The sequence below is a fragment of the Rhamphochromis sp. 'chilingali' genome (assembly GCF_963969265.1).
Source record: "Rhamphochromis sp. 'chilingali' genome assembly, chromosome: 9".
Taxonomy (NCBI): Eukaryota; Metazoa; Chordata; class Actinopteri; order Cichliformes; family Cichlidae; genus Rhamphochromis; species Rhamphochromis sp. 'chilingali'.
This window is the reverse complement of record NC_137936.1, coordinates 14,741,614-14,767,108: the sequence shown is the minus strand read 5'-3', so window position 1 is coordinate 14,767,108 and position 25,495 is coordinate 14,741,614. Positions and strand designations below refer to the sequence as shown.

At 42.8% G+C, this 25,495-nt stretch overlaps 2 protein-coding genes across 2 annotated transcripts in view; one reads left to right on the top strand and one right to left on the bottom strand.

The window, feature by feature from the left end:
- The first annotated feature begins 1,202 nt into the window (after positions 1-1,202).
- On the top strand, positions 1,203-7,973 carry LOC308402414 (twist-related protein 2-like). Its single transcript, XM_080891233.1, has 2 exons — positions 1,203-2,426; positions 6,911-7,973. Exon 1 carries the CDS (start codon positions 1,546-1,548, stop codon positions 2,116-2,118), a length of 573 nt encoding a protein of 190 aa, XP_080747359.1. The 5' UTR covers positions 1,203-1,545; the 3' UTR covers positions 2,119-2,426; positions 6,911-7,973.
- A 137-nt stretch (positions 7,974-8,110) lies between these two features.
- The window catches only part of LOC308402401 (histone deacetylase 7-like), a 43,435-nt gene continuing 26,050 nt past the window's right edge, over positions 8,111-25,495 (bottom strand). Inside the window, exons 11-25 of the mRNA XM_080891213.1 lie at positions 25,218-25,424; positions 24,504-24,702; positions 24,223-24,356; positions 24,012-24,132; positions 23,863-23,912; positions 21,197-21,304; positions 20,935-20,990; positions 19,732-19,819; positions 18,761-18,880; positions 16,254-16,351; positions 13,321-13,439; positions 12,049-12,182; positions 11,871-11,955; positions 10,307-10,454; positions 8,111-10,209 (exon numbers count right to left, since the gene is read on the bottom strand). Of these exons, the coding sequence (XP_080747339.1) occupies positions 10,191-10,209; positions 10,307-10,454; positions 11,871-11,955; positions 12,049-12,182; positions 13,321-13,439; positions 16,254-16,351; positions 18,761-18,880; positions 19,732-19,819; positions 20,935-20,990; positions 21,197-21,304; positions 23,863-23,912; positions 24,012-24,132; positions 24,223-24,356; positions 24,504-24,702; positions 25,218-25,424 (1,686 nt within the window). The 3' untranslated portion in view covers positions 8,111-10,190. The remainder of the gene's footprint in view (positions 10,210-10,306; positions 10,455-11,870; positions 11,956-12,048; positions 12,183-13,320; positions 13,440-16,253; positions 16,352-18,760; positions 18,881-19,731; positions 19,820-20,934; positions 20,991-21,196; positions 21,305-23,862; positions 23,913-24,011; positions 24,133-24,222; positions 24,357-24,503; positions 24,703-25,217; positions 25,425-25,495) is intronic.

The window sequence follows — 25,495 nt, the reverse complement described above, 5'->3', positions numbered from 1 at the left end:
GTTTCTGAGTGTCTTTACGCAAAGTTTCTGAAGCTTCAGAAACATCAAAGATGTAACCAGCTTTATGGAGATGGAGGTGTTGAAATGTAAAGGCTGTCGCTGAGCATGCTGTCATCAAAAAGTACAACATTTCTACAGCTCAGAGCGGCAGAAAACTCCCCGCAAGACTTCTCAGCAGTGATCCACAGATGAGTCACTCCAGTCATGACGCATGAAGGTATAAATGGTTTTGGCTGTTGTTGGGAAACTGACAGAGATTCAGAGGTAGATTTGCGCAAGATTTAGTGATGTGTCCAAATTGTAGGTTGCACACAGTGTACAACCTGTTGTCATTTTCTCACGCAGGGCCTACCTGCTGTGTCACGACTGCCAACGTGTGGAAAATGCATTTTAAGTGGCTGCAGACCCAGATGGGTTCGCGCTGTGGAGGAACATGTGTCGATCCCTGCCCCGAAGCCATGGATGGCACAATTAGGTGCTCCCTCACCTCTGCAGACTGAGGTCGCTGGGCCACTCAGGTCAGGGGGTTATTTAGGGTCCTGGCAGTCCTCCCTTCCCAACCTGACAACTGATGTTGGCAGCGATATTAATAAGCTGCGCTTATTTGTTTAGAACTTTTCCATCGATGTGTCACATTTGGAGGGAAAAGGAAGTTTGCAGAGGCTGGTATGCAGATTTTAACTCGCTGGCTGACAAAAAACATCTTTCTGAAAAATACCGCTGTACCTTTTGGCCTGTCATGGCAATGGGCATGATTTATAAACATAAATTCCACATCATAAAGTACATTATTATACCGATAAATTCTCTGCGGTTCTCTAATCCATTTGTTTTTTTAGCGAGCGTCTCATTGTCAGGATAATAAAGAACATGACCGACACATGCTTAGGTGAACTCTCTCACGTTTGAGTTTTAAAGGGAAATAAAGAGTTAAGCTTAAAGCGCCACTATAATCATAAAAGTATTAAAACGTTAAAGCTTACACGTGGTGACTGTCAGAGATGCAAGGTTTGTGTAGACACGAGGATGCAGGCGCTCTAACAGTCCAGCCCAAATCTGGAACCCATAAAGCCTCAGACATCTCTGCAACATTAGACACAGCACTTCTTATTGGCTAAGCGAACCACTTACCCCCTTTTCTCTATCACCCGCCCAGCTAATGCACACTTCCTGCTTTCCTGCCTGTTTCATACCCGGCCACACCCTCTGGAAAACATTCGAGCCAATAAGAGCTGCCCGCAGGCTCCGGGTTGGCGTTTGGGTATAAAAGAGGTGGAGGTGGACCTGCCTGTCAGATGGTTTGTTGTTGTTCTGTCTGGCAGGTTGAGAGGGGAATGTGAAAGTGAGAATTTTAACAAGGTAACCAGGAAACAGGACGACAAGGCGTCCAATCCGATGGAGCTTCAGCAGTCGTGACTTACACAAGCTTGTCAAGCTGAGGGTTTTTTTTGTTTTCTTTTTTGAAGCTGTAAGCTCAAGCGATAAAGAACCGCACGAAATCCAGTTTTTGTGTTGGTGGCTGGAAGGTTATTAGTGGACAGGAGAATGAGAGAAGAGGTGTCCTGCACCAACTCCCCTGAAGGAGGACTGGGGGCCAGCGAGGAAGAGCTGGAGAGAGGATCAAAAAAGACCCTTCAACCAGGAAATCGAAAACGCTCCCCTTATCCCAAAAAGGACAGCCTCAGTCAGGCAGAGGAGAGCAGCACAGGCAGCTCCAGCAGCCTGCTACCGTCTGGGCCAAAGAGGATGAAGAAAAGCCCCTCAACGGTCGTGTCATTGGCCCCGACGACTTTGGGCCCCAGGCCCGAGGCGCCCTTCGAGGAGCTCCACTCTCAGCGCGTCATCGCCAACGTGCGGGAGCGTCAGCGCACTCAATCCCTGAACGACGCTTTTGCCTCTCTGCGCAAGATCATTCCCACACTACCTTCGGACAAGCTGAGCAAGATCCAGATCCTGAAGCTGGCCTCACGCTACATCGACTTCCTCTACCAGGTGCTGCAGAGCGATGAGATGGACGCCAAGCTGGCCAGCTGCAACTACCTGGCCCATGAAAGACTCAGCTACGCCTTCTCCGTCTGGAGGATGGAGGGGGCCTGGGCCATGTCTACCAGCCACTAGGACCCCACTGAACTTCTCTTGTACACCCTCTCGTGTCCACATCTTCCCTCCCTCCCCAGCTCTGTCCGTGTCTGCACTCATTTCCTGACCTTTAAGCCTCCTTCTCCCCTCATGGTCTGATCTTAACCTTCTCATAAACCTCTGCAGTCCTTTCTCGTCTCACTCCACCTCCATAGTTGAACACGCTTTAAGTTACTGAAATCTCCAAAACCTAACCCCGTTCCCCTCCACTCTTTCCACCTCTTTCTCCCTTATCTGTCCCACAGTTTTTTCCCAGGGCTATGATTCGCTCCACTGCAGCCCTTCAGGTATGGATGAAATATGCACACACACACACACACACACACACACACACACACACACACACACACACACACACACACACACACACACACACACACACACACACACATTCGTGCAGAGAATAGTGTCGAACATGTATGTATACACACACATGTGTACAGGCAGTTTGTGGCTCAACATTTAGACTAAGATTTCAGTGTAAGTGTGCTCTCTTCAATCGAAAAACACAAACTCGATGAAAACAAAATGAATAAAAATGGTTTGTTAATTTGATCAAAGAAGGAATAAATGATGTGGACATGATCTAAATTTTGAGAATGCGATGCACGCCACACAAAGGTGACGAAAACTCTTCTTTCGGAGTTTTATTATCGGAGAATTTAACACTTTTGCTTCATATAGTAAATGCAATCAGGAAGACAGGAATTGAATAAACAGCTTTTAATATATGAATCAAAATGTTACAGTGTAAATGTGAAGAGCTAAAATGTGTGTATGTCAAAACACGACAGAAAACGTATTTTCCGTCATGTGAAAAAATACAGTAGGACCAAAAGCGAAGAAAACTTTGCTTTACTTGTTTTAAATCGTAATTTCTATCAAAACATAGAAAAATGAATTCAAGAGCATGCTTTAAAAATGTCTGACAAAATAAGCTGCAGTGTTATTTTTCATGTAACTGTGATATCAGTCTTTGATTTCAGTGTGCATGTGTTTTCTTTAAACCTCAAATCTTAACTTAATTTTTATTAGCTAATCATCAAAACAACTTACCAGTTAGTATTTTTTCTTTGTTTGTTTCATTTTTAATTCATATTTTAAAAAGAGTAATACACTGTCAGTTATGATCTGTTGTTTTGTGTATAAATATTTGTCACACACACAAGAAATTCAAATACAACTCAATCCCACGTTGGTTTTGTGTAAACGGATCAGAAACTTTGGAGTAGGACTCTTAAAAAAAATACATTAATTTAATAATAGACAAAATATAAATTTAAAATAATGTAAAGTACAAACGTATGTAAAGGTAAAGTTATGCAAAAAGGAAAGTAGATAAAAGGAAAAAAAATTCTAAATTTAAAAATAGTTTAATTGGTTAAAAATTTATTTTCTATTTTCTTCTTCTAACACATTCAGTCACAAACAAAAATGTCTGCCCACCTCTTTATAATTTTTTTCTCTTTTCAGTGTAGTTGTCATTAACCACCCTCCATGCGTTTTCAAAATTACCATAAAAACACTTTCCAGCAGATAAGGTGAGGACGATTAGTGCACAGACTTAAATAAAACACAATCAGGGGCAGAGCGTTAATTTCAAAGAAAGAGGTCCTTTGAGCATCCTGGTTGCTTCGCTTTATAAACCAAAAATCAGCTAAAAGCACATTATCATCATCATCAACACTCCAGTGTTTGACATTCCTCTGATGAATGTAAGACAAATGTTTTCCTCTGCAGTCTCCAGGGCTTTTTTAAAAAAGACAAAAAAAAACCCCAAAAAACATTTTAAACAGACACCAGATTCCTGCACAGGTACAGCAAGGGGGTGGGGGAGAAAGGGAGAGTGGGTGGGTGGGTGGGGGAGTGGAGGCACATCACTCTCTCTCTCTTTCTCTCTCTCTCTCCCTTGCAGCCTTGCCCTCTCTCCTCAGGATCTTATATCGTGCAATCAGGCCTCGCTGGGGCCCAGACAAGCAGGAACCTTTAGATTGGAAACAGTTGTGAGGTATTAGGAAGGTGTGTCTACCGGGGTTAGGGTCAGCCGCACGGGGCTGTGTATGTCAGCACATGTTTGTGTGTGCTTGCTGTGTCTGTGTGGTTGTAGTGAGTTTTAATTAGCTGTGCAGCAGTGTGTGTGTGTGTGTGTGTTTGTGTGCAAACATGTGCATATAAGTAAACAGGAATACATTTGCAGATGTTGTTTCAGTGATTTTTATCTCTCCCATCTTCTGATTTCAGTTTGGTCAGACTTAGTTATATTTCTTCCAAAAAAAAAAAAAGGCCATGAAGGTCTTTGACAACATCAAAGGATTTATTTAAAAAAAAAAGATAGGCGGGTGAAGACATTGTGAGGAGCAAAGGCCGAGCAGAGATTAATCTGGGTTTCAGTGCAACATGCTTTTCTAACAGCTAGATCGCAGGTCAAGGTGAACACACACACTGCAAACAGGCACAGACACGGTTCTCTGATCAGGCCTTTAAATGATTACAAACATATGCAGCATTCATCCCGAATCACAAATGATACTACAGGTACTGCTGCACATGGGCTTCATACAACCCGTGCTTATACACATATATATTACACTGTCCAGACACACACATGCAGCTGCTGCTATGTGCACACCGCAGGTGTTCCACTCTGAGCTAACTCACCAGACATCATGGAGTGGAGCGGGGGGTTGGGGAGGGCTCCAATCAGCGGAAAGCCAAGGCCCCTGCTCGTGGACACGACTGTCCTTGAACGCATCGTTGTAGTTATTACCTACCACTTTGACTGCTCTGCCTGTTATCATCAGCTCTGCAGGGGCCGCCACAGAAAGTGCTGCAAACTCAAGGCCTGCGCCTGCATGACCAAAACATGCAATTTTAGGAAAGAGCTGAGGTTAGAAAGGGTCAGGACACTTCAAAGGCGGAGCGTGCACGTATGCGTGCACGGGTCCTAAAACAGTCTCTGTGTGTGTGTTGATGAGGCCATGTGTACTTGTTTTACTTGGTGTTGGACAAAATAACCCAAACAACTGACATCACATGACGTGCTTGTAATGTTCCCTTGTTTAAGGCTGTTTATGGTGTGGTATCAGATATCAGTGAATAATTGTTACATCCTTTATTTAAAGATGTTGAACAACATCAGTGCCTCTTCTTTAAGAATGACCAGTGTACAAAAATGGTTTATAGAGTTGGAGAGCAGACGGACAGTTAATACATAAACAGATAGTACATATGTAATTCATACATTATTCAGAAATTCAAAATTCCATACACGTACATTTAAGGCTTTAAAATATTCTAGAGGACTGCATAGTGTTCCTGCTTTTTTTCCTACCTCAGATTTTTTCAAAGAAATCACATAGTTGTTTATTTATTTATTTGTTCAATTGATGAGTATATTGCAACAAAAGCAAAAAAAAAAAGCAAAGAAATAAAAAAACAAAATGTTTATAAAATTCACTGCTTTTGGTGTAAAAGAACATTTTATATTTTATTTGGAAGCCCGCAGCATGTACACACGAACACGAATCGGCGCAGACATTTTTGTGCATTTTCATGAGCACGATTTTGAAGATGTATGGGTGTCTGGCTCAGCGTGAGATGTTCAGAATGAAGCGATTGTTCAGTCTGAGTTGGAACAAACAAGACTCTCCCCTCTGTTTATACTATAATCACAATGCCTGTCACTGCTTTCCTGTGCCGGAACCCCTGGCTCTGCTGCATCTGTGCACATATGTGTGTGTGCGTATGTGTGTGTGGTGTTTTACAATTTGGACTGACCAGCTGTTGGACGCTCTTCTGCACATATTAAATATCTGGCTTTCGCTGTTGGCTGATCTGGGACCAGATGTAAAGTCCTCTGCGGCTCATCTGCGTTTTTAAAAGCCTCATCCAGAAGTCGTGGCTTCTGAGAGTCATCTTTATTTTTAGAGATCCAAACTAAGAGCTGAGTGCAGGTGGGAGGATTGTGTGTGTGTGTGCGTGTGTGTACATTTGACTGCTCCACGCATATGCGCTCGAGCGTGCATTCGAACGTGTGCTGGTCAGACAGCTGCAGGGATAGAGGAAGGTCTTCTGGTTTGACACGTAGGCAGCAAAGAACCACATAACACAAGCCCAGAGTGTATCAGAATCTGCACGCTTACACAATATAACGAAACAGAAATCGTTCAGTCATTTAAAAACATTAATAAGGACCGACCCCCACACGAAAACCTTTACATGTGCTTTCTTTAACAAATAAAGTTGGCTTGAATCCAGTGCAGGTGTACCAATAAAAACTATTTTCCAGAGACGCAATTAGCGAACATAAATTAATCAAATACAAAAAAAGTGTGCATTTAAATACTGACCGGGCATGAAAATGTGAGGCAGGGTGTTTAATGGCTTTCCAGCACAAAAGAGGTGGCCCCACGCTCTGTGACTTGAAAAACAAAGCACCTTTTGGATGGGAATATGCACGCGGCATGCTTTCGGGGTACGATCAAAGTCATGTGACCCTAGCCCTAACACACACATACATCCGGCTTCCGCTCGCAAGACTTCTCGTGGTATCGCGGAAGGGCACGCTATAATTAGGGAAAGCTGAAAATGATCCAGATGAAATGTTTGCCTGTTAAAAGGAGAAGCTGAAGAGTTGTGGGGATTTTTCCGTTTTTGCTTGTCTGCGCTCACATGTTGTATCCTCAACACATTCACCCGGTCTTTAATTTGTGTGAAATGCTATAAAATGCCCATAATGCTAACTTGCCTTTTATGTTTCTTCTCCCTGCAGAAAACTGACAAATGGAAACTTCACTACACTCGAAGAAATTGGTTCCTGCCTTGACAAATATCTCCACTTTAAAAAACAAAAAAACAAAACAAAAAAAAAAAGGAAAAGAAAACTTTCTCTTTCTCTGGACAAGTCTGGCCTCCGTGCCGTCGCCCGGCCTTCACCGAGTGTTCCCGAAACTCTGGTGAAGATCCCTCGACGGCCCGACGAAGAGCTGAACACTTTGAACGATGAAACTGAAATGAACTTTTTAAAAAAATAAAAAATAAACAAAGATCAACGAACAGCTGGCCTGCGGTGACAATGAAACAAAATGGCTGCTGGTTCGAGTGCCTTCGGTTACACGGCGATAACCACCACGGCGAGATCCACCCAAGTCTTCACAGTGGATGACTCACTGCCAGACAGACATTAAGATGACTAATGATAATGGCACAGTGATGGTTAGAGGGCGGTCACAGCCAATGAATGTTTACAGCTAAAATGCTAATAAGCTAATCGCTCTGGCTCTGAAGACCCCGTCTTGAGGGAAGAGGAAGAGCACGAGGAATTTGGCGCTGATCTTCGACTTTGTAATAACTGGATCGCTTTCTGTGTATTTTGTGGGTTTTAGAGTGTATGTGAATCGGTATACGCACACTGTATTACTTTAAACTCTGCTTATCCTTTGCTCTCGCCTTTAAGGGAAAAAAAAAGGAAAAAGTCTTGATACCACCACTGATCCCAGTTCAGCCCCCTCTGTTTTTCATTTTACTCTTTTCTAGTAGAAAGCTGCATTTTGTATTGCAAGAAAATCTCATTTAAGTAGTTTTTTTCTTTGTTTGTTTTAATTACAGCAGCTTTAAAATATCTTTGCAAGCTTATTTTCATTGAAAAAAACGCAAAAATAAAACAGCGGAAATTTTCGTATAAAATGTGCCAAAGTGGCGACAAAGTGATTTGAGCCACAGCAGATTCATTTGTAACCATGTGGTTTAAAAGTGTTGCTTTTGTACTGCTTTGAATTTGCTTATGATCATCTCTCTTGTGTGATATCCTGTGGAAATAAATTTTTTTCCTCATGGCTGTACATAAGTACAATATTGTATTTTTGAAGGAGAATGGAGAATGCTGGGAAAAGAAAATGACCAAACAAAGAGAAAAAAAAAGTAAAATAGGAAAAAAGAAACAACTGATCTTTCTTAAAATGTACATAATTTACCTTTATTAGGTTTTTTTGGGTGAAAATAGTAGAAAAAGGCAAAAGTAAGACAACAAAACCAATGTCGCTATGTACACTGTACAGAAAAAAAAATCAAGACAGTCAGTTATAAAGAAAACTGGACTTGACCTAAAGTAAAAATTCCAGTTTGTTAAGGCTACCTTTACACAGGTTGGTCAGAACAATCCTTCGACTGATAATTTGGTCTCCGAGTATGCACAGGGTTCATTATTTGGGCTCAAATAAAAAAATAGATCATTTACACTGATTAAGACACGTGATATATCAGGTCGCTGTCGTGAACGTTCTTAAAAAACAAACAACGACTGAAAGCTACGCTCCTCCATCAGGATGTCCTACAGGATGTCTTTCGTTTTTCACATTTTCGTAACATCAACAAATGTCGGAAAGGCCGTGAGTTACATACAGAGTGCAACGTAAAATACAAACAAACTAAAAATAAAAAACAAACAATCAGACATACTGTATTAGCACCATCACAATCATGTTAGCCATGCAAAGAGCACTTCAAAGACACAGAATCTGAATATATAAATAGGAGTCATGTCGAATTGATTTGCGTATATAAATGTCCTGCGTTTTTTTTTGGTGCTTTTTGACTGTTTGGATTGAGAAAAGAAACATTCGCAAAGTCTTCAAAGTCTTTGAAGTTCTTCAGGCCATGCCAGTCCAGGGACAACACATTGTTCTCATAAGCTTTGGTTGTACTTAACCTGTGTCCAATTGCACTGTGTGGATATTTAACTATCTCAGTATTGCTTCATCCTAACTAAACCACTATCATGCCATTGTTTGGTCCGGGGAGCGTAACATCTCCGAGGATGACAGTAAATAGACTGGCGCTACGTAGGGGATGAACAGAAGACAGATCAGATTAAAAAAAATAAAAAAAATAATAATAATAGAAAAAAAACATGTAACAAATACAGCAGGAATGCTCATCCACAGGTAGAAACATCAAAGTTCAGATTTTGAGACCCGAGTCGCTCTGACCCTCGTTTCCGAGGGCGAGATAAGTGCACTTTGTGTGAGTGAGTGTTTGGATGCGAGTCTCATCCAAAATGTTAAAAACTGATGTGCATTGTCACTTGTACAATCATTACTGAGTGGTTACACTGCATTGAGGCATCATGGGTGATTCTGTCTTATCTGACAGGCTTATTATCCCCCCTTCCCCCGAATATCAATACCACAGCGACTGGAGGTATCAGCTCTTCATTGTGACTAATGCTACCACCACTAACTACAGCATATCTACATATTTAAGATGCACTTCAGAGGAGCGATACAAATAACTGCAGCAATCCGAGGTCTTGCTACACGCGCTCGCCCTGGGTACGCCAAGAAAGAAATGATGAAAACGCTGAAAAAAAATATGTATGTCAGACCTCATTGTAGCTTCACTCATGATTCTTAAAAAACAATGTCATCCCCCCCCAAAAAAAGTGTTCCTCCGGTCAGATGAACTGATGATGAGAACAAACGTGCAGTGCAGGATGATCAGAAAAACCCGCTCGATCGCGGTCGCACGCAGACGAATGACATCGCGGCCGAGGGATACGTCTGCGCTCCATCACTCGCACGTACTTTTGGGGACGACTCCTTCTTCTCAAACTGAGTGGCTTCGATAAGCTGAGGCGACCTTTGACCCTTCCTTCTAACAGTCTTGGGGCTCTTGCTCAGAGTTGTGCTGGAGTCATTTTAATTCAGTCTGCAAATGTGCAGAGATGTGTTTTTCTCTCAAGGTGTATATGCTACATCACGTTGTTGCAAAACCCTTCATTAATCTGCACCTGGGTGTCTCTTTTAGCTTTAGCTCTCATTGCAGCGAGGGATGAGAGTGAGAACGCGGCCCAGATGATTGCTGGTCGTCGATGTGTGTGTGTGTGTTTGGATCAGATGGGTCAGAATTCAGCCAGTAGTAATACAGGTGGAGTTTTTGTGAAGTGACATCTGCTTCCAGTGACGATCCAAAGCGCTGCTTTGCGTGTTTGTGTGCGTGTGTGTGGAGTGTGTAGAGGCTTGAGTCTTTCTTCAGGGAGAATCACCTTTTCTCCATCATTTCTCAGACGGTTTCCTTGATGACAAAGAGAAAGATAAGGGTTAAACGTGCATAAAGTACAACATTATGGCAGTGCTAAAGCAGAAGATATGAAACACAGAGCTGCCCCTACCTGTCAGATGCAAGAGACCCCATCGACAGAGAGGCGATGGCGCTGACAGCCTCGCTGTCCGAGTCTCGTCTCAGTCTTCGTCTCTGCGCCTGCAAGTAGGACATATCCACTGTGGAGGCCGAATCCTTCAAACTCTGCCAGTACTCACCTGCGGGAAGCGAAGAATGGAAAAAAGATGGAGAGGAGGGAGGAAAACAGGAGAGAGAAAAGATTAATGGCCGCATTCATTGGTATTTCAGAGCTGTTTTCATCCTGAACTGTTCCTTGAGGGAAGGCGTCTCCATTATTAAAGAGCACTGCACGGTGTTTGATCCGCTAGTTGTAGCCGTTTGATCTGAATATAAGCAATGACTGTGACATAAACAGCCCGTGGTCTAAATATCCATGTTGATAATTTCACGAATGTAAATTCAAATTCAATCTGTTCTCTCAGGGCCTCGAGTCCCGTGTCACACAGCGAAAGGAAAAAAAATTTGAGTTTGCAAATGTGCTCATCTCTGAGCGTGTGTGTTCTGGCTGCGAATGCAACTCACATATATTTCACCCCGGGCCTAAATTATGGGCTTAACATTCTTGTGGCTATTCAAATATTTTTAATTAATCTAATTTGGTTGGGATAACATTTGTGTGCAATCAGAAGGGGATGTTGCGAAGGTCGTGTGCCAGAGAAGTGTTTGAAGATAATTGGAGCCAGGGCGGCTGTGTGTGTGCGTATGTGTGTGTGTCTGTCTGTCTGTGTGTGGGACGGCTGGAGGGAGAGATGGGGAGACAGGGGTGTAAAGGAGGAGAGGTGGTCGGACAGTAGGGGCGATGTGAGAAGACTTAGTGATGGAAAAAAATAGACATGTTTTATTTTAGCTTGACGAAAACGTTTTTAATGGAGCCGAAAAATATTTTGATGAAATTCCTTTCAAATAAAAATGCTAAATTGCTCTACAGTCATTAGAATTAGTAGCGTTGATGTAATTTCACTCTTCCTCCTCTGTTGCTCATCTTGAAGTGTTTCTTTTTATCCGCGGAGAGAGGATGCTGTAGCCGCACGGTGTGATTTTTGGGCCAATATTAAAACAATCTGACTTGACTTGAAATCCTTTCATGTATAAGGAAGTGAACATAGTGGTATAATTATTAATTTTGCAAGCAAGCCCTTTCTTTGATCTCATTTTCAAATAAAAGCACATATTTCAGCCCAAGGACCATTACTAACTTTCCCATTACAGCAACTTTCTTGAGAAACAATTCTGGAAGTGAGCACATCCAGTGACTGCTAGCCATCTCTTCCACTTCCACAAGATAATGATGGACATTTGTTTTTGATTTACTATTTCTTTTGACAGTTTAAAGGTGTTTATGACTCAAATAGCTTATGGCCAACCTTAGAGAGTAAGATACTAAAGACAACTGAGGCAAACAGTGGAGAATGAAGTTAAAAAAAACAGCAACAAAATCTTTCAAACTAATGAAACGAAGATTATTTTTTTAGATCAATATTTTCCACAAGTTTCACAAGACTGCTCAGTGTCATGTTGGTGATGGTTTTTGATGCTGCATGTTGTATTCTCACCATGAATCTGGATGACTTTCTGCAGAGAAAGCACCGCATTTTCACAGGGCTTCTGGTCCAACACCGACTGGGACAGAGGCTCCACCTGTGGCACATGTGGTCAGAGGTTAGAGAGGGAAACATGCTGTAGGTATCTGTGAAAAGACACATGTTCTGTATGCGCAAAAACACATCCAACCTCCATGCCCAGCAAGGCGCTCACACAGGCTTCGGAGGCATCGCAGATAGCTTTGAGGTCATGCCCACCCTCCAGAGCCATGACCACCTTACCGCCGGCCAGTGACATCAGTTGACGGGTCAGGAAGCCAAAACCTGGTGGAGAACAAAGCATGCACAAAACCGAATACACAAAGGTTAAGCCAGAAATTGATTGTATGGGATTATATCAGTGCTGTGGAAAGTTAGCCACACTTTGCACACCGGACTCTGACAAATTACTGAGAATAATTTCACAACATCATGTTGACTGGTGACATCATTTCTTATTTTGCAAAGGTCTGAAGCCTAAAAAATGAAGCCTATGCTGAAGCACTGAAAACTGCAGTTCCACTAATGTCCACTTGAGGCTGCCTGCAAAACGAGTCAATCTCCATAGACTCTCATATTAAAATAATTGCAGCAGAAATAAATATATATGAGTATACAGCCTGCTACAAAAACGGGTTTGGTCTATACAGCTCATTTCCATCTATATGAAAGTTTTACAGATTGTTTTAGGACTGGTTAAACTACATTTTTTGAAGTGTAAAATTAATATAATTGGAGATGTGGCAGGTACACTGATGCAGCTACTGTAACAGCTGCCTGCTTCACCTCCACTAACTGGACTGCACATGTAGACAGTGGTTACATGTGGAGCATTTTAACTATTTTAACAACTTTTTAACAACTGAAGAAGATCCCAAGAAGTCTGGGTCCAAGTTATAGTTAGTTTACTAATAATTGATTCACATATTAGCACCGGATAGCGGCTATTTACAGGTTTAGCTTGCTAACAGAGCAGATGATCTGGCTTGAGAAACTACTCAAAAAAGAACTGTCCATAATACTAAAATCTTCAAATTGGGGCTTAACAAACCAAAGAATGACATCACAGTGCCTATGTGCATTTTTATATACAGTCTATTATGGTGATGAGTTTTAGTTAAACATAAAGACTGGCTCATATAAAGAAACAGGTTCTACAAACAAACTTTAACTTCTCTACAAAGCTGCACTCTGAAAACTGCGTTACACATCAGTGATAATATCTGACATCAGCACTAAGTCTGCACAGCATAAGAGTGTTTATCTGTTTGACAACAGTCTGTGAAGGATAGCCAACCTTTGTAACTGTAATAATAAGAAATCTAACAAATGCAGGACATGCAAATATTTATTATAACTCATAAGGCTCATAAGAGCACGTTGATCAGGAAGTGTGCTGAATGAGAGGCTGGGTGAACCTTACACTTGGCTGTAACCTTGTATCCTCCGAGCGATGATGGATGTCCTTCGACAGCATCAAAGCCAGCTGACACGAGGACGACATCAGGGGAAAACTCGTGAGCGATGGGCATCACCACAGCTCTGAGGACCACAAAAGGAAACGCAATGGCGTAAAGCAAACACTGCGTGTTATGTTCTATTCATCAAGCAGTGTGGCCAGGCAGAAATTAGACAGCACATTTAAGAAGTAATTTTTTTTTCAACAGGTGTTCATGATTTGAGAGAAAATGAGAACTGAGGGGTGGGGTGAGTAGAACATAATGTGTGATCAAATTAACATCAGAGCAGGCTGTAACAGATTAATTATTCTAATGAAGAGAGTTTGAACAAAAAAAAAGAGTTGAAGTGACTGATTTCACAAAGAGCATTCATATACTTCACAACTTTTATCTGGACTGCTAACTGCAAACACTTACTTAATTGTAAGTGATTGCAAATAGCTCCCCTATTTGAAAATCATGAAAAGAGAAATTATCAAAGGCAGTGCTCCAAGTGCTTCATCTCTGTTCTTGATCCACTCTTGGTAAGCAGCCAACCGTGGAAGGTGGGGCACCTCCCAGGTGTGAATGTGTGCAACTGTTTAAATGTGAAGCCGTTAAAAAAGAAGAACGAGTGCTCTGCATACCTTACTTGGCTATCTATCTATCTATATAGATATGGGTCTACAAGTGGGACACAATTAAAAGTTTTTCTCTGCATGTTACAAACAGGTAAAGGGAGACCCTTGACATAAATAGGCTGAGGTGTCCACAGACTGTAAACTCCACTCATGGGAGCCCAGCTTTCTTGCTTCTTTGCTCTCCTTCTTACTTCCTCTTGTCTCTAGCTGCCAGTTTTTTAGCAAGAGCACACGGCCCATGCCGCGTTTGATTCTTTCTCACTCTCCCCCACCACCCCCCAACCCCACCCCCTCTCAGCGGCAGTTCAAAGACGTTTGTGTGCGTCTGGTTCCTATTAGGAGCTCGTCCCTCTTCTCACGTCACTGACAGCCAGCCATCTGGGATCCATTGGGCCTAATTACGCCGCCTTTGGATTCCCTAACAATGTACCCCCCACTTCTTCTCCTCTCTTCTGCTCTATTCTCCTCTCCTCCACAGTTCATCATTGGTCAGTAGCCACTTGGAAATACACAGGAAATGTATTTACATGCACATACACACTATGTACACATTGCAATACCTGCATATGCATGCTCTTCCTTTGAAACTGCAAGTTTGATTCATGGTGTGCTACTGGTGATTCGGCCGAGCTTAAATTCTGACCGTCTTAGTAATCCTCCACACAAATACGAAATGCATCATGAAGCTTAATCTCAAAGCAGCTGAGCTCTCTCTTGATTGTACTAGAGTCCCACCACCACTCCCGACCACAATATTCCTTCGATACACACCCAAAAACAGAGACACACATCATCAGTAACCGCACTCTGGCTAGTTTTCTGTTCCATCCCGAGCAGAAACACAGAGAGTCTGGAACACCCTGTCATCTAAATCAAATTGAATTACAGAGCTGGCACGAGGTTAGGTAGACTTAATTGCATAAACACAAATTCATGATGCATTAAATTTTGTCTGTAAAGCATGCTACGCATTTATTCGCACTGGTTAATTCACAGAATGGTGGCAAAGTTCACAGAAAAATGATTCAAACTTAATATAAGTTGTTCTTTGTTTCAACCAATTATAACTGAGGAATTCTGGTCTCTCTGTGGTGACATATGATAAAGGTTGCCCCGGACACGGCTACACGGTATGTGCCTCCAACTGCCACGGACCACCACGACACTGCTGCGCTACAGAGCTATGATTTGATATTAGCTTTTATGTGTAACACACAATACAGTACAGTACTCTACTGCGGTTTACTAAGGAAGTTTTACACATGAAAAAGCTTGCCATTTCCCCAAACTGGATAAAAAATACCAAAACCAGACGGCTGCTCAGGAAAGGACCAGTTGTTTCTTAATTAGTATCCAGGGCTCCAGTAAACACTGGACTTAGTGTTTCTGAGGATGCCTATTGGCTGTATGGATTTTACCAGAATGGGTTAGCTCATTAGCATCTTTCCGTTGACGAGGGGCCCACCCACTGTGTCTGGTGCATGCAGCACCATGTAGAGAGCTTAATCATCTGGTGGCGAGCCAGTGTTGCTGACAGAAACATTCTGAGTTCATTACGTGTGTTTGAGAGTGTGGAGCAGAATCAAAGCATATTCATTCAAGAAAAATAGCTTGAATGAAACGAAAAGTGCTGCAAGACCAAAGGTGTGTCTGGGTAACACGCCTACGTAGGCCTCTGGAATTAGTTCAAAAATGATATCGATAATGTGTAATTACACATGTTATATAAAAAAATCATTATTGTTTAGCCCTTCCCATACAAAGTGTACTGACACTGGGTAGCAGCTGGCTCATAGTCAACATGCGTATTCGTGGTACTGTGATTTGAACAGAATGTGCTTTACCTGGGAGTGATCAGCTTGCGTATTAGAGATGTGTGTGGAGGATGCTAAATGACTAAAGTGCTTTCATAAGCGAGCTGAGCTGCATGCACAGCTGTTGTGTTGACTGCTGAAGGTTGATAGGCGCACTGACATGACGAAGGAGGAGATAAGTGTACCTTGGATTCAAAACTGAATATTCGGCAAGCAATTACGTGCTGCTTGCTGAGCTTTAAGCCAGAATGAGAGCGCAACAAGCGAGAAACACTGCTGGCAACACAATGTGTGACACTAACCGTAAGAGAAGTCAAACGTAAATATAATGTTCTAGGGGGGTGAACACCTATCTCAAGTTTTGAGGTCTATGCTACCTTCATTTTATTTTGGCAAGTATCTCAAACACCAGTATAGACCTTTAAATGCTTCATTACTACAGTATTATAGGAACTTCTTTACCTGAACGCAGCCAGGTATTCAGCATCGCCCATTGGAGGGTTTAGTCCTCCGGTCCATCCTACATTGACATTGAAGCCCTCACCTGGACCTGCACCCACCTGGATGAAGACAAACACAGAGGGGGAGAGAGAGGGGGGTGCGTGTGTCAGAGAGAAAGAGTGTCCGTCAATGTCGAGAAAGTTAATGAGTCCCAGCGAAAGTTGAGAAACTGTGTGACGTTGACAGATTTGTGTCAAATGTTCACAAAATCAGCACCGCTGTTGCAAAACTTTTGCATTGCAGCAACCGAGGCGAAGTGGCTGCATCTCTTTAAGGCAGCACGAGGGAGTGATTATGATTCCTAAATGAAAGACGGATGGCTGTTAATTCAACACCCCTGTCCCTCCATTTTGATTTTGATACAATTTGTCAAATGGCCTTATAAATCACCCGGAGCCACAACAGAGTTACACCCGTTAACGGTTCCCAAGATTTAGGCTTACAGCTATACTGGGAAGTACTTTTCATTTGGCAACTGTTGCATGTTATATAAAAAAAGACAAAAAAACAACTACAAATAAGAGTCACATACCGCATGTTGCATACTGTTTTATGTACTGAAAAGCTATGTGATTGAAATGACTGCATAATGTGCTTTTTTATATGGATGTTTAGAGAGTTTCATGTGTATGACATGTCAAATGAAAAGACATGACATACTGCGCTATACTGCTCATTTTACATGTTGTAAATATTTGAGTGATTTTTTTCAAGCTGTATTGGACTTGGCGTGTACTTGAAATTGCCAAGCAGAGTACACAAAGTCGAGTGGATCTCCTGTCAGTTTGACCTCAAATATTTTGGGGCAGAAAGTGAAGTGAGTCCCGGGTCTTTGGAAAGAAGGTTTAAGGATTCCTGCCTCTCTCTTTGTAGTCCTGCTAGCAGCCATTTAGCTGCTCTCTAGGCCTTTCACCATCAGTCAATGTGTCAGTTTGAAGAGAGATTGAGGCGGTTGATTGACACGCACTTGGCAAAGATGTGTGGTAATTTTCTTTGTGTGTGCGTACGTGTGTGTGTGTGCATGGGTGTGAGAGGATGCTTGAAAGAGAAAAGAATGCTGATGAGCATCGCAGAGCGTCTGTCTCCATTCTTCTCTCAGTGGACGGGATGTTCACAGGGCAAACGAAAAACACATGAGGCCTCCTGTCCTCTGCCAACTGGTAATGTACCCGCATGCACGCTCGCACGTGCTCGTGGACACACACGCACACACGCAACTCCTTCTATAGCTCCAAGTTTCTTGCACTCCCCTCTGTCCTCTTTCTCTCTTTCATGTTTCAAGAATTGCTGGACTGGATTAGGCCTGTGCTGGTTTCTGTGAGGTACTCGGCACTCTCTGTTATGCCTATGACATCACACCCCCTACCCCATGGTGCGTTATATACCTACACGGGGGACAGCGAGACTCCAGAGGTTTACCGCACTGTTCACCAGAGGTTGAGAGGCCACTTAAGGCAAAGCCACATCCAAGCCAAAAAAGCATTTTATGCCGCGTCCCCTCCTCGTGGGATTTTATGAGAAAACACTGACTATTTTATCCGCATTGTTGTTGGGGGAGATGGGCGAATATATGAGGGAATGCGAGTGACTGAGCGGGCGATGAATGCCAGCGTGGGTTCGGGTCAGTACATCTGCCTGAGGGCTGTCATCACACTTGGTTTCTGGTAAGACCACAGGCAGAATTCATAGGCATCTCAATATCCTGTATGCAAACATAGGCATGCAAAACCGTGCACATCCTGCTGGGAAGCTTCAACATCCAAAGACCTGAAGTTGCTTAAATACATTAGAAATTCGACGTAAACCACTCACAAACACAATGAGATGAGCACATGGTGAATTCAAAAGACATCTGGGCTATCCGTAATAGGTTGTCATGACGATGCCGGACTGACAGTTAACAAAAGTGAACCGTAACCTTCGTTGCTCAAATTATAGCGTCATGAATCCAGTTGTATTAGTAATGTAATGTAATGTAATTGTGATGTAATTGACTCTGACTGGTCATATATTTGACTCTCACATCCATACACTGCTGGAGAACAGATCTATAGTGCAGACTGCAATCGTGAAAAGTCAGTCACAACCAAACTGATTTTGCAGTTGGAAGTTTATATTATGCAGATAATTCCTTGACTGAATGGCCAATAATTCTTCCTGTTTTAGCAAGTAAATGTTAAACATAAGCGTTTGAGATCCCTAATATCCTAAAGGAATCACATAATTACCAAACATTTCTGTGCCAGCATATCTGTCTTCACGATGTCTTTGATTATATTGTTATAAACTGTCTCAGGCAGCCAAGTTAGTAATGAGAAATAGCCACATGAATGTCCACAATCAAAAAGAAGAACCTGTGGTCTTGTTAGGCTAATGTGTTCACTGTCATCAATCAGAAAACTGATACCAGGATTATAAGCAAAAGCAGAAAAGCACAGCATGGCTGTGGAGGAGTGTTTTGTACTTACCTCGCTGGGGTGTCCACTACCAGGAAAAAAGTTGCCATCGTCATAGCGATGTAGAGAGATGTACAGCACACTTGGGTCGCTGTAGAAGGCTTCCTGGGTGCCGTTGCCATGGTGTACATCCTGGAGAGTGATTATATGATTAGTTATGAAGCTGCCAAGGACTCGCGCTGTTATTTCACACAGAATTTTAACCTTGGCAAATTCAAAACAATTTGTATGTTTTATATTGAGCAGTGTATTTTTTTTTAAGTCAAAAGCATGTGTTAAACATATGACCCCTAACGCAGGAAGAAAAATCTGTAAAGCATTCATGCTTTTCCCTGTCAACAGGAGACGCATTTTAATTGTATTTAATAAATCAGGTATTAGTCAGTGCTGATGCAGTAACTAACAATGACAGAGCGCATGCAAGATCTTATACACACATGCTGAACAGAGGTGACCATGTGATAGTGGATCAATATCTGCAGATGTGAACTGTATAATGGGTGGAATAAAAAAATTATTAAATGTAGACTTTCATGTCTTTTTATGGAGTACCGGACAGAAGTAGTGTATAACTTGGAGATGGAGATGTGCGGCGATCAGGTCCACATCCTCCTATGTCTCTTATTAATAAAGGGATTTGTGGACATACATTGTTATGGTATAGCTATATTGTCAAATAACTGGCAGTTATATGACAAGATATATAACTGTTGTGTTATGCAAAAGATTGGTCTTTAAGACAAAGTCTAATATTTTACATTTTTTGAGTGAAGACCTCAACCCTGGTGTGAGAGCGTTCAGCTCACACATGGCTACCAGAGATAACAGTGTCTAATTCAATTAAATTATAAATAGCAGTGCTACTGCATCTGGGACCTTGTTTGTACCTACAACACATTTGTGTGCCTTTGCATCTGTGTTTTTGTGTGTTTATTCCTGTCCATGTGGAGACCAGTGATGCTGGTCATGCGGTGGGTCCTCACCCAGTCCACAATGAGGATCTTGCTGACGCTGAGTTTCTGCTGGAGCTGCTTGGCAGCGATGGCCACAGAGTTGAAGAAACAGAAGCCCCTGTGGACAAACAGACAGGAAGAGTGGCAGCCACATGTCTTTATCACGACATCTTCACTAAATTAATATCACAGAACCACCATATGGACCTTAGGAACCTCTAAGGAAAGGCTCCAGTTATCATATGGTGGCTATTTACTCCAGGCTGCGACAGTCACAGCGCTGACTCCAGCTTGAAAGTCACAGAGGGATGATCCTGCCACGTTAATGTTTACAGCAAATATTTGAGAAATGAGGACGTTTCAGTTCGAGCTGTTTCGTCTGCTGACAAACAAAAAACGTTATGCTGAGTAGAAAATCTCACACTCTTGAGAAATGCAGAACCCACAAATTCTCTGACAAATAGACAACCAAGGTTATCAAAAAAAAAAAACAAAAAACAACCCACTCCTCATTCCAAATGATAGTGCAGCGAGAGCAGCAGGCAGGACGTGTGAGATCATTTTAGAGGAATGAACTCACAACTCGGTGCAGCCGATCCCTAAACACTCACTATCCGCTATAAAGGTATGCAAAAAAAAAGTGTTGATGTAGGAAAAACAATGGAGGAATGTTGGAAGTGGCAGTGTCAGCATGGGTCGTAAAGTGTGACTGTCTCTGTGAACGGTATATATTATAAGCTGTCTAAACTTTGCTCATCAAGAAAAGTCATTATCATCCCATAAATAACCAGTGACAAGCAATGCTGAGCACACACACAGATACAGACACACACGCATAGAGTCCCAGCTGAATGTGGTTACTTGGCTAATGCCTCTAATCAAAGACTGACACAAATTCATGCACGCAAGTATGCACATCCACACAAAGACCCACATTTACTGTGCACGCACATGTACACTGCTCTTCTGAGGTGCTTTGCTTTGTGCCTTGAAAGCTTAAAAGAAACTGAGTGGAGGAGGAAGTTTGCCTCGGGCGTCGAGCAGGTAACACACAGCACAGACTCAGACACACATACATTAAGGTAGAGAGAGCCGGGCACTCTGTCTCTCTCTCTTGCTCAGAAGTATAGCTGGTTTGCAATAAATCCTTTGAAACACTTTGCAGGCCTGCTGGCTCCTGGTATGTGTCCGTGTGTGTGTGTGTGGTGTGTGCGTGTACACTGCTGTACTTACAGAGGGGAGGAATGGGTTGCATGGTGTCCAGGGGGCCTCACAACTGCAAAGCCATTCTGTAAAAAAGGGCAGAAAAACCTTCAACACTTTGCTGCTTTTATAACGCCAGATCTCCACACGTGAAAAAGGTTCACGTCTTTATGTTGTTATAACCAATAGTGGGTGCTTTGCCAAGGTTTGCAGCACATTATGGTGATAGACTGCAGTTTTGAAATTCTTGACAAAGCCCATGGCATCGAGGTATTTGGTTATAAAGACACACCTTCAGCTCTCTTTGTGCCACCTTCAGTGCCAGGTCTGTGACACATCCTGCAGCAATGCGGGAGGCTGCTGATGTGTGATGTTCATTCCAGACTGTATCAATATCCACCTGACAGAAAAACGAGGAGAGATGCTTGCAGTCAGTTTAAAAGTCAGCTACAGATTTTAATCTGTTATTAGATTTTGCTCATCTGCTAAAAATAAGCTTAAACTTCTGTGTGCATTATGCCAACCATTGTTTAGAGACTTTTCTTTGTACATCGACTCTTTCTTTGTTGTTTCTGCTCTAAGTTAAAAAAAAATTTCTATGGTACTTGTTTGTCAGAAGTCATTTATTGGTGGCATGATGCTAGGAATGATGTCAGGAATGCCTCCTGTGAGATTCCTGACACCCCTCCCCCACCCATCACCTTCACTCAATACCAGGTTGAGATGCAAATGAGGAGACTTCACTCAGGCAAGTCTGCTGGACCAGACGGAGTGAGTCCCCTTGTCCTCAAGACCTGTGCCCCCCAGCTGTGTGGAGTCTTTCATAAACTGTTTATGCTGAGTCTGAGTCTGCAGAGGGTCCCGGTGATGTGGAAGACATCATGCCTCGTCCCTGTACCAAAGACGCCACGTCCCAGTGGCCCCCAGGATTACAGGCCCGTGGCATTGACCTCCCACATCATGAAGACCCTGGAAAGGCTCATCCTGGACCAGCTGCGACCCATAGTAAGACCACACCTGGATCCCCTTCAGTTCGCTTATCAGCCTCGTCTCGGAACTGAGGACGCCATCATCTACCTGCTCAATCGTGTCTACACCCATCTGGACCAGCCGGCGAGCACTGTGAGGGTCATGTTTTTTGACTTTTCCAGTGCTTTCAACACCATCAGGCCGACCCTCCTGGGTGATAAGTTAGCAGCGATGCAGGTGGATGCTTCTCTGGTGTCCTGGATTGTTGATTACCTGACAGGAAGACCACAATATGTACGTCTCCCACAGTGTGTGTCTGACAAGGTGATCAGCAACACAGGGGCACCACAGGGGACTGTCCTCTCCCCCTTCCTCTTCACCCTCTACACCACAGACTTCAGCCACTGCACAGAGACCTGCCATCTTCAGAAGTTTTCTGATGACTCTGCGGTGGTTGGATGCATCAGCAGGGATGATGAGACAGAGTACCGGGCTGTGGTCGACTCCTTTGTCACGTGGTGTGAGCAGAATCATCTGCAGCTCAACGTGGCAAAGACCAAGGAACTGATCGTGGACTTCAGGAAGACCAGGAAACACTTGACCCCTGTTTCAATCCAGGGGGTCAGTGTTGACATTGTGGAGGACTATAAATACCTTGGAGTACACATTGACAATAAACTGGACTGGGCTAAAAACACCACAGCACTTTACAGGAAGGGCCAGAGTCGTCTCTATTTTTTGAGGCGACTGAGGTCCTTCAACATCTGCCAGAAAATGCTGAGGATTTTCTATGAGTCTGTTGTGGCCAGTGCGATCCTCTATGCTGTTGCATGCTGGGGGAGCAGGCTGAGGGTCGCAGATGCCAACAGACTTAATAAACTGATCCGTAAGGCCAGCAATGTTGTGGGGATGGAGCTGGACTCCCTCAAGGTGGTGTCGGAGAGGCGGATGCTGTCCAAGATAAAGACAATGTTGGATAACACCTCCCACCCACTCCATGACATGTTGGTCAGTCACAGGAGCACGTTCAGTGAGAGACTGAGATTACCGAAAAGCACCACTGAACGACACAGGAAATCATTCCTGCCTGTGGCCATCTCCCTGTACAACGCATCCACTTAACACACTGTTTGCTGCTACAACTACACATGTTTCTTTTCCAACTATTTATTTATGAGTGACTTATGTATGTATGTATGTATATATATGTATATATTGTACTATTCTTAGTTAGTGTATTGTCTGTCTTGTCTTAATGTTGGTTTAAAATGGAGCACTGTAACAAAAAATAATTTCCCCCAGGGATCAATAAAGTATTCTGATTCTGATTCTGATTCAGATACTGCTGGGGAACAATGAAATCAGAGGAATTTCTTTTATCACAGACTTTGCCATCTTGTTCCAATCACCCCTCTTTACCAGAGTAGCCAAGGGCCGGAAATCCAGGCAGATCAGTTCTCTTATCAACTGACACCCAGCCCCCTTCAGCTTTTCGTCTTCTCCTCTCCTAACAACAGTTCTTATAGCATTATAATCAATGTTCCCATGTCATTCTCCGCTTTGTTCCTTTTCCCATAGTGCATTGTTCCATTTAATCTGATCTGCTCTCCTACCATTGTTTTTCTCTTAAATTTGACTTTTCTCTATCCTGATACTCTGTTTCCCCCACATCCAGCCACTTGGAAGTCTTTTTATGCAGTCTTTATGTTATCTTTTTCCTTCTCCTTTTCCTTTTTCTCACATCTCTATTGTAGATGAATATGCCATGAGCAATAACGATGTATGCAATGTCCTACATTTATATAATTTAGATTTTAAAGTAACCAAAAACAATAGCAATTGCAATTTGTAGTCTTCTTAGCTTAACTGTGTAATGAGGCATAACCTCCCATGCAGCTTTTGTTGCTCAGCATTGCAATTAGATAAGTGAAAAGATTCCAAAATGACTTGTTTAATTTGTGTGCTTAGGTGTGTGTGTGTAACACCTACCCCAACCCCTCCACATGGTAACATCAAAAAAACATGTTGAGACAGGATTCCTGCAGAGGATAATGTATAACACGAACATATTGTTATCATTATTACTATTACAATTGCGCTATAGTCATTGTGTTCTTCACGTTTGTTATTGATCTTACCAGCGAGTTTGCGGCTGTCCAGCTTGAGGCGGTTGAGCGGGTTGGTGCCAAATAAAAGTACGTGTTTTTCTGAATGGACTGACTGCAGCTCTTCTAGGGTTGCTTTTCTACTGCGGATGCGCTAGAAATAGAAGTATACAGATATATACATTTAGACTGCATGCTATGGTCATGGGGTATGCATCTGTAGGATAATGTGTGTGCACCATACCTCACACTGACTCCTTAGGCCCCTTTCATGCAGTCTAGACCAGATGCTCTGGATCCTTCCTGCATGCTCAGCGTGACGGCTGTTGTCCCCACAAATACACTGGTGCTTCTGCATCTGACCATCATATGCTAAACCTTAATGCACACACATGGAAACACATCATTTGACCATATTGTCCCTCTTCAATAATGTTGTAATACCATCGTCATATCTTGTAATCAAATTACATCATCAGGTAGTTGGAATGCTTCTTTTAATGTTGCTGATCAACTGTCACTCACCTGTGGTGAAGCGCAGCTGGGTGTCTGTAGCAGGGTTGGATAATGACATGGAAGGTATGGTGGTGGGTTGATGTGAAGCAGGAGGCAGGGAGGTGGAGGCGGGGGAGGACCGGGACCGACTGACAGGCTGGTGAGGCCAAATTAAGGATGGCACACCCAGCGGATCTATCTGCAGACTTGGTCTAAGGATCACCTGCCTCTGCAAGAACAGTGGGTGAAAAAAAGAACAGACAATAGACAAGAATATGTAAGGATTTATCAGCAGCTGCACATAGTAAAGACTCCCTGCAGGAAACCTGTCACATACACAATATGCTAAACTCAAATAAGAGACTTATTATTTGGTGTGTTTATTTCTCCTTCTCTAAAACAGACTGTTGATAAAGAAAAGTGAGCTCTTCCAAGAATGCTGAAGTGATACTGTAAATCAAAGTCTTCTGCTTGTATTAGCAAGGCAACAGTGCCTCCTGATGGCAAAAAGACGCTCCATTCGAAAGAATTCATTTATGTTACGGATGCAAGATAATGGTAATCATAATACTGTCTGCTAACCTGCTAACTAATACTCAATCATTAGTGGACCAGAAAGGGGCACTCATGATAAGATATGTTACTGATTAAGGTCATTAGAAGAGATTCACTGATTCATGCGCCAGTAGGCAATAAAAAAATAAGAATAATTTCTATGTGTGCACATGTAAGAGTGACTTTTACCTGATTGTAAGAGTAGGAGGGCTCGATCAAGCTCTCCCGGGAGGAGGTAGTAGACTCTGTGTCGTACACAGAGTCTGTGCTGGCGTTGCTCTGTCTCCGCCGATAGTCATCCTCACAAATTGATCCGGGCTCTGAGCCGCACACAGAACCTGTCCCTGAACCTGATCCCGATCCAGTCTCCTCTAGGTCCATGTCCTCTGATGGGATCTGTGTCAGAGGAAGCCTATTATCTATCTTTTTTCCCCAGCTCACGTAAGCTAGAACTTTTACAGTTTTCA

What these genes read in the sequence shown, in the direction of transcription:
- LOC308402414 (XM_080891233.1), top strand. Translation starts at nt 1,546, where the DNA reads ATGAGAGAAGAGGTGTCCTGCACCAACTCCCCTGAAGGAGGACTGGGG.